This window comes from Ictidomys tridecemlineatus, chromosome 9 (genome assembly GCF_052094955.1).
Source record: "Ictidomys tridecemlineatus isolate mIctTri1 chromosome 9, mIctTri1.hap1, whole genome shotgun sequence".
In the NCBI taxonomy this organism is placed as follows: domain Eukaryota; kingdom Metazoa; phylum Chordata; class Mammalia; order Rodentia; family Sciuridae; genus Ictidomys; species Ictidomys tridecemlineatus.
In genome coordinates this window covers 10,611,250-10,620,251 of record NC_135485.1, presented here as the reverse complement: position 1 = coordinate 10,620,251, position 9,002 = coordinate 10,611,250, and the positions used below count along the sequence as shown (strand labels likewise).

Genomic DNA, 9,002 nt, shown 5'->3' with positions numbered 1-9,002 from the left:
GCCCCTCGCAGAGCACAAGGCTCCTCTACCCAGTATGTCCCTGGGCCATGCCTCGTGGCTCCAGTCCTCACCGGAAGTGCTGGGGTCTCCACACCATGTGAGGCGGTCAGCCATGTAGCCCAGCAGCGTGTCCTCCAGGGTGACAAGCTCCTGCTGCACCCCTGTGTACTGATGGGCCAGGTCTTTTAATTTGCTCCAAAACAGAGTCTAAGAAAGAATGAACACAACCCATATCGAGGTCAATTTAGAAGGTTAAAAAAAAAAAAAAAAGTCCACATTTTTGAAATGAAAGAAAACAGAAGCTACCAACAAATCACATATAGCAAGGGCAGGGATTGTTGCTTTCCGTGTGAAAGGGAGTGTGGCTGTGTGTGTATTTGTGTGTATGCGTGATGTGTGTGTGTGTTCTAGGTCACAATGTAAAGTGATTTTTTTTTTGAGTTGTAGTTTAAAAAGTCTGGAAGCTACTGATCAAAATCTTATAATTAACATGGGATGGGATCACATCTGGAACAGACATTAGGGAATTTCAATATTTCTAAAGTTATTGGCCAAAAGAAAATTGTTTGGCTTACGTGCTGTTTTCTGGAAGAAGAGCTCTCTTTAATTCTTAAAAAGCTCAAGTTCTCCCACTTTCCCTCAAATCTCTCCTGACCCCAATAAAAAGCAGTGGGAAGGGGGGTGCTTTTTTTAAGGGTCTACCTCAAAAGTGAAAGCAGTCAAATTTCAGAACAGTACTCTGCCCCATAAACCTATTCGTCCCTAGCAGGCAGCAGTGGAGGGCAGTGGGCTACCACCGAGGCCCTGGCGTCTGGCTCCTTGTTACAGATGGTCAGCACCTCTGATCAGCCATTGGACCCGGGGCAAGCAAAGCGTCGCTAAGCCTTCCTTTCTATTCCTGCAAAACAGTAGCGATGGCGACTGCAGCAAGCTCATGTGAGGCTGGGGAGATTAAAGGAAGTAATGCAGATAGAATTTCTGAGCATGTGGGCTATTTGCCAAGCACCTCCTCTGGGCAGAACACTGTGCTTGGTGCACCAAGGAGAAGAGCCTAGTGACTCCGGCTCACTCACCCGGGATGCCTGGCTGTAATTTGTGGATGGATTTAATGGCTTCACAAAGACATCTTCTGGCATGGGGGATTTTTGCCTTAAACACTGACTTTAGAAAAGATGTGTCTATGGCTGACCTTTTCTGGTATAGTGAGTGTATTACAACACAGGCCTCTCTGGGTCCAAGTCTTGTGTATTTACACTCCAACCAGCTTGACCAACATGGGCAATCACTGGTCACTTAAACTCACCAAGCCTTGGGTTTCTCACAGGTGAAATGGGGATGCAGACACCTGCTCAGGCCTAAGAAGGTAAGGGTTAGCTGTGCCCTTTGTAAGCAAAAAGAATAAAGTGAAAAGCACTCTTCAAATGAAAATTGGCATGTCTACTATTTATTTATCTGTTACTTATCAAAGGCCAAGGGAAATTTTGTAATTATATAATTTTGGGTTCTTCACGTTTGCCTTTATGTGTTTGGTTTGGTGTGAGATTTGTTTTGCACGACTTGAGGCCAATTCTCCTTTCCTCCCTTTGTGGCCCATTTCTCTCTTACCTTCCTTCCTCAGATATCCTAAACCCTGAGGATGTCTCAGATCCCTACTCGCCCCACAAACTCCAACCCCACCAATCATACCCAGATTCTAATGCCTGAATATTTCCTCTTCCCTCCCTCATTCTAATCCACCTTTGGTCCTGAGACCTCTCCCTGCTGGCTCCCGTCCCCAGATTTAAAAATTAATCCCTTGTCCAGGTTACCTACCTTGTTGCAGGCTATAGTTTGAGTGTCCAGCTTAAGTAGTGGTTGGTAGTCTTCTTTGGTGATGTTGCAAGGATTCTTGGAAAGAAATGCACTTTTAAATGCATCCAGTATCTTTCGGCAGTCTTGATCTCTATGAGATAAGTCATGAGAAATAAAATAAAATAAAACATAGATATAGTTGTAAAATATTTTTTGATATATAATTACAAAAAAATATAGTTAGGAAGCAACTACTAGGTGCCAAGTACTTTGTTCACATCATTTAGGAAGCAACTACTGGGTGCCAAGTACTTTGTTCACATCATCTCACCTGACCTGTACAATATCTTTGTGAGGTAGAACTAACCTCCCTACTGAGTCTCAGTGAGGTCCAAATGACCTTCCCTCATTCACACAGTCTGCAAGGTGGTAGAGCCAAGATTCAGATCTGGGTGCCAGAGCTGGAGTCGGTCATTAGTGCTCCGTGGACTAATTGTTAGAGGAAGTTGAGAAGATCATGCAAAGACACCTAGTTTTCTCTTTCCCCACTTCACACTGTATAAAAATGTTCCAAGATGCCTATTGCCTTCAGAAAAGTCCCAGTTCCTCATTGACCTCTCCCTGAGCTTCCCCGTTTCTTCGCACACTGTCTGCAATCCTATCCTTTGCCATATCTGCCTGCTGAAGCTTAGCCACACTTCATGCCCAGGCCCTGCTGTGAGCAAGCCCTGAGGATGTGACTCTGCTGTTCCCATAATTTGGGCAGCCTCCTGACCCACGTGTGCTTCTCCTGCAATGAGGAATAACTGAGTGTGAAGCCGTCATTCACCCTTGGTTTAAGGACTTCTTAAATCATAGCTCACCTTAAAGGCCCCTTTCCTTAGGGAACCCCCTGCTCCCCTGTGGACAAGTAAATCTTCTCCCCCATGGTTTACTTCTAACTCATCCTGCTTCAAAGGAAAGCTAGCTACAAACAGGCCAATCTGCCTAGCACGTGAGTGCCTCTAACACTAGGTTCAACATAATGCTTGCGGATTGAGTGGAAGACCAAATATGATTCCTGTGATTCAAAATATATGTATGATTTAAAGAAGATCTCACTTTCTGAAGTGGAGAAGTAAGGAGCTTCAAAATTCTGCTCCTCTATAAAAGCAATAGGAACACTAGCAAGAATTATCACCAACCAATTTTTCAGAACTCTGGAAATTAAAGTTCGCAATAATCCAAGAAGTGTGTTTTTTCTTTTTCTTTTTTTTCTCTTCTTTTTTTTAGATGAAATCTTGGTGGAATAGTGAGCCTTGCAGCTTGTTAACTTGGCTTACTGACATCTCACTCTCCCCAGTTCCATGTAGCCTTGAAATCCAACAGCTCTTCTACCTATGAAAAAACAGCCTTCAGCCACTGGGGTGTGGAGCAACACTGATCTCCCCAAATGTCCCCACCCCCAGAGAACTGTCACTATTGGATCTGTCTAAATGCTTGCTGAAAAGCCCATGTCAGGACTTGGCTTTCTTTGACATGACTGAGTTCAGTCTGGGTGAATAAAACTACCTACCGAGAGTTCACGAAAACAATCCCTGCAATTATATAAAAGCAAGTGCATAAGGTAGCGTCACTCACTGGAGCTATTAAGACAAAAAAACTTAGAAAGAAAAACTGGAGAATCAAATATCCATAGAAATGACAAGAAATTCTCCCCAAATAAGGAATAGCTAAAACTCTATAGGAATTATTGTGATTTTTTTTTTAATAAAGAAAAAGTCTGGAGTTGAAAGCAGCTAGCTGAACTGCACATTTCATTGGAGGGGCCAACATCAGATTTGAGCTGGGAGAAGACATCAGTGAACTTGAGATCAGAGACACAAGCATAATGGGAACTGCAGAAGAAGAGGAGACAAAGAGGCAGGAGAAACTGTTCTTGAAGAAGTAATGCCCACGAACTTCACAAATATGTAACTAAAGTTATTTTTAAAAGACACAGAATAAAAATCTTTATAACCTTAGATTAAGCAATGTTTGCTTAGCTATGACACCCAGAGCACAGTGACAAGAGAAAACTATTGTTGTCATACTTCATGAAAACTGAAAACTGATGTATATCCAAGGACAAGTACTTTGTTCACATCATTTGTTCACCCTAGTGAACACAGAGTTCACAGAATGGAGAAAATGTTTTCACATATATTATTCTTGATTTGGAACTAGCATCCAAAATAATTGAAAACTCTTACACATCAATGATAAAAAGCTAACCCAATTAACAAACTGGCAATGAATTTTAATACACATCTTCCCATCAGAGATATGAAATTCACCAAGAAACACATGTAAAGTGCTCGACCTCATTAGTCACTAGGCAACTGGAAATGAAACCCACAAGATGACACCTCATACCTCATACTCATAAGGATGGTGTAAGGGATCCACTGTGCCCAGCCCCCACTAGCAAGTTGGAGTCTTAACCCCCAGTACCCTGGAATGTGACCTTATTTAGAAATAGGGTGGTTGCAGGGTGCATGTAATCAGATCTGAGGAAACTTCTACTGTTCTACAACACAGTAGTACTCCACAGTTAATAACAGTTAATTTGTGTATTTTAAAATCATTACAAAGAGGACTTTGAAGATTCCCAACACAAAGAAATAATAAGTTTCTGAGGTGAAAGACATGCTAGTTACTTTGATCTGGTCATTACACTTTGTATACTTGCATTGCAATGTCACACTGCACCCCATAAATACATATAATTACTATGTGTGAATCAAAAATAAAAGAAATAGGGTCATTGCAGTCAATGTAGAGGTGGGACTCTAAAAAAATCCCCAGGCAATTCAGATGCCCTGTTAGCTTGAGAACCACTGTATTTTATGAGATGCAAAATTCAACAGAACTTTCTTTTCAATGTCTGGGCAGGACATCTCAGCTTCATGAAAGTGGTATCAGGAAACTATTGTCGACCTGTCTTTCTCCATATGTTTGATATATCTAAGGTGAAAAAAAGTAATAACACTTTGCACTTCAGTGTCATTCAAAATTTATGGGGCACCATTATGGGCAGTTTAAAGAAATGGTGTTTTGGCGGCTACTTTGCTTAAGGGATTACGCTTTCATTCCATTTATTAATGCAGTGGTCATCTCAAGAACTTCCTGTTTTGGGTTCCAGCTCTCTCATAAAACTCTCCTATGTCTTTCCTCAGCACAACGGAAGACAAAGATTAAGGCATAAGAATTTTCCACTGCAAAACATCTGGCAGGAAAGAGAAATGACCACACAGAGTACTTGCCACGTACCAGATGTTTCCAGGTGTGTAAGGTTATTTACTCACCCCAAACACACACAGCTCCAAAATTGCTTCTATGCGTTTTAGGTGTAAAGACATTCAGTTCAGGAAACTATATCACAATGGTTAAAAAAAAAAAAAAACACAGATTAAAAATTTAACAGTTCCTTGTTTAAAAGGTGCCAAGTTATGGAGCATTGGAGTTGAAGGTGACCTTGGAAAAGCATTAACTGACTCTCTTTCCTCTCTCCTTCCAATGGACCAGGGCCTCCTGTGTGTCCCACAAATAAGAGCAAACGTGGAAGGTGATGAGGAGCTTGGAGACAGGTCTTACGAGACCATTTTTCACCTCAGATGTACAAGTCAGACTTAAATATGCACTGAAATTGAAAGGAACCAGGACTGCAGTGGACGGAGATGGCAGCTGATCTTTCTGATCAAAGAAGCAGGGTGGAAGGGTCAGGAGTCATTTCTTTATTATATATATATATATATATATATATATAATTTTTTTTTTCTTTCTGTTCCTAACTTGGAAGCCATGGTCAAGAGAGTTCCAAGGATGCCTGCTGCCTGGGAGAAGGAGGCTGTGGGTCGGCAACTGTGGGCCCAGTCGCTGTTCCCGAGGGCTTAGTCGGTGCCCGGAGGCTCAGTCCCGCCTTGGCCAGCAGCACTGCATCAGTCCAGAAGTCCTCAGCTCTGGCCACACTTGAGCATCAGCTGGAGAGTTTGGGAAAAACAAAGTTCCTGGGTCAGACCCACCAAGTCAGAATGGGACAGTGGACGAGAAAGGATCCTGAGATTTTATGAGAAGTTCTCCTCAGTGATTCTAAGAGTCAGCAATGACTGAAGACAAGGGATCTCATGGACCCTTTCATTTCACAAGTGACAAACAGGAAGTTCAGAGAGACAGAGTGGTGGGCCCAACTGCGCCCAGCTCTTCAAGGCCAGCATTAGTCCTTGGGCGGCTCTGTTGATACTGACCTGGTTCCCCAGCACTCTCCCGTGTTCTTTGATTCCCACCACCTCCCCCTCCACCTCCCACCACTCCCTCTACTCCAGCTTGCCCACAGCCCTCCACTTAGTCATCAACACCTCATCTCTGCAGGGACCATGACAGCCACACAACTAACACTGACCGGGGCTTTCTTCAGGTGGGTGTCTGGCCGTGCCTTTCTTTGGCAACTCTTTGGATTCTTATTTACACAGACCTATCATTGTTATCTTCCTTTAACTTATAAATCCAGAAAACCAAATAACTTGCCCAAGACTCCATAAGTATCCCAGCCAGAATTTGATCCTTGGATCATCCACATCCTGAACCCATACTTTCAACTCTAAGGCTCTCTCAGGTGGGGACCATCCCAGGCATGGCTCCTAATGACTAAGGCAAGCCCCCGAGATGGTTCTAAAGGAAAAAGATAATTTGTACTATGATTTTGAACTACTCAGATTAAGATCCTAAAACTTGGTCATCCCCAAAAGTTTTCTGTTAAAAAAAATATTTCTTGCTGATGTTCATACTCCATGGTGCAGATGCCCCGGCTCCTTGCTCTCACCACCAATAAGAGTGTGTCCACATTCCCTGCCCATGGACTGCTGATCATGTGGCTCCTTAAAGAAAATCTGAACTTTTCTCACATGGGGTCTCCCATTTAAGTATATTTGCAAATGAAAAAGATAGGACATGCTGCCCACTATTTCTATGCTTGAGACTTTGTAATTTGAAGAGGAAAAAATGAAAACTACCCAAGTCTAAGCAAATAGAAATACTGTTTTACTTCCATACCTCCCCCGTTTCTTTTATATTTCCAATTATAGTAAAAAAATAAATAACACTAGTTTATGGGTTGCTGGGACTATAGAAGTGCACTACCAAGCCTGGGTGGCTCTTATTTCTTTGTTTTTGTGGTCCTGGGATAGAACCCAGGGCTTCCTGCACGCTAGGCAGGTGCTCTACCAATGAGCTCCATCCCCCAGCCCTACCTTGACTGTTCTTAAGTTTCAAGTTCATTGCTATTAAATACATTCACATTGTTTGTCAACCAATCTCCTGACTTCTTCTCAACCTAGAAAACTGAAACCCTAACTCACTAAACACTAACTCCCCACGCCTCCTATCCCCAGCCACTGGCACCCACCATTCTAACTCCTGTTCCTATCAACTTCACGACTCAAGCAGATTCATATTAGTGGAATCATGTAGTATTTGCCTGTTTGGGATTGGCTGGTTTCATTCAGCATGACATTCTAAGGTGCATCCACGTTGCAGCGTGCGTTGAATTTCCTCCCTTTCTAAGGCTGAGCAATCTACCCTGGTGTATAGGCACCACATTCTGCTGATTCATGCAGCAGTCGATGTGCACTGGGGTTGTTTCTGCACCCATCCTTTCATTTCACATTTGCTGAGGGCCCACTGTCAGCCTCATGCCAGGGGCTATAAGGACGCCTACATATCACTTCTGTCCTCAAGGGACTCATGGCTAAGACAGAGAGCAGTAGAAAAGGAAAAAAAAAAAAACTCATTAAAATCGGCACATTGGGGATTTGCCCATGGCATTAAAACTTGAAAACACAATAAAAAGAAATGGGACATTGTCTACTATAGAGGCTAGAAACAGAAACCCATCTACATATAACCACCGTGGGTTTGATTTCAGCTACTCTCTAGCATGTGGTGGGTTCCACTGTGATTCCAAATGCAGCCAGCAAAGAGGATGGTTTGGTCAGGTGACTCTGTTCAGCAGGATATACACTGATAACTTTATAACAATGTACTTACACAGAGCTTGGGAAAGCTGAGAAATGGTAGTTTACATTTAAGTAAAAAAAAAAAGTAAACTTACAGAAAATAGAAAAAAAAATGTGCCCCCAACTGTGAGTTAGAGTGAAGGAGAATGAGGGGAACATCTACATTTACTCCGTATCTTTATATGTTGTTTGCTTTTGGCAAAAATAGATTCATCTATTATGCAAATGATCTAAAAAATGGAGTTTAATTTTTTTAAAGATTAAAGATCCAGTCTGATCACAACCAATTTTAAAAACTGGAAAAAGAAATCCCACAGTAACCAAAGTGTGTTTGAAGGATAGTTATCTCTGGATACTGAGAGTATAAAGACTGTTTTGTGACCTTCTCTTTTCATCCTTATGTTTTCAATTTTTCTATAGTAAGCATATATAACAATGTGGTCATAACAAAATTTTCATTTTGTTATTAAGTTGCTTGTGCAATTAGATCAAATGTTTGAGATTCCTGGAAGGTCTTGGAAAATGGGAACATTTTAGAAGATGCTAACCCAGACAAGGTTACTCACGCCTTGACTTAAGAGGCTGAGGCAGAAGGATTGCAAATTGGAGGCCAGTCTGAGCAATTTAGTAAAATCTTGTCTCAAAAATAAATAAATGAATAAATAAGTACTTAGGGCTGAGGTTGTAGCTCAGTGGTAGAACACCCCTGGGTTCAATCCTCTGTAAGAAGAAAAGAAAGACAGGTTGTGGAATATGATGGATGGAAGGAGAAGGGGAAGGGGAGACCCCGCCGCCTGGTATTTCTGTGCCTTTCCCCCTCTGTCTTTTGGCTGCGCTGTGTCTTTTCTCATCCCTTATCCAGTTAAGAATGCCACATAACCAGGAAAGGCGTAGTGTGGGTGTCTACACACCATATGCTGGGTTCTAACGACGTGATGGGCATGGCAGGGGGCTAAGGCTGCAGACCACTTCCTTGAATCCCTAAGCAAGACTAGATTGCCAAGTCACACCGTACCCAGCATCAAAGTTTGCACACGAGGTCAAGGTGACAGGTAATGAAGAGGCTCAGGTGAAACAAGGAAAGGATGCTCCACCTTGAGAAGCCCCCTGGGCCTGCCTTCCTTCCTGCATGGGCCATGTGCTAGAATCCAGCCCAGAACACTGGGTCAGGTCACCAAG

General features: G+C 42.6%; 1 protein-coding gene across 1 annotated transcript in view; it reads right to left on the bottom strand.

Annotated features, from left to right (window-relative positions):
• Positions 1-9,002, bottom strand: part of Cd38 (CD38 molecule) — a 52,810-nt gene that overhangs the window by 20,748 nt on the left and 23,060 nt on the right. The window contains exons 2-3 of the mRNA XM_005318955.5: positions 1,813-1,942; positions 72-207 (exon numbers count right to left, since the gene is read on the bottom strand). Coding sequence (XP_005319012.1) covers positions 72-207; positions 1,813-1,942 — 266 coding nt within the window. The remainder of the gene's footprint in view (positions 1-71; positions 208-1,812; positions 1,943-9,002) is intronic.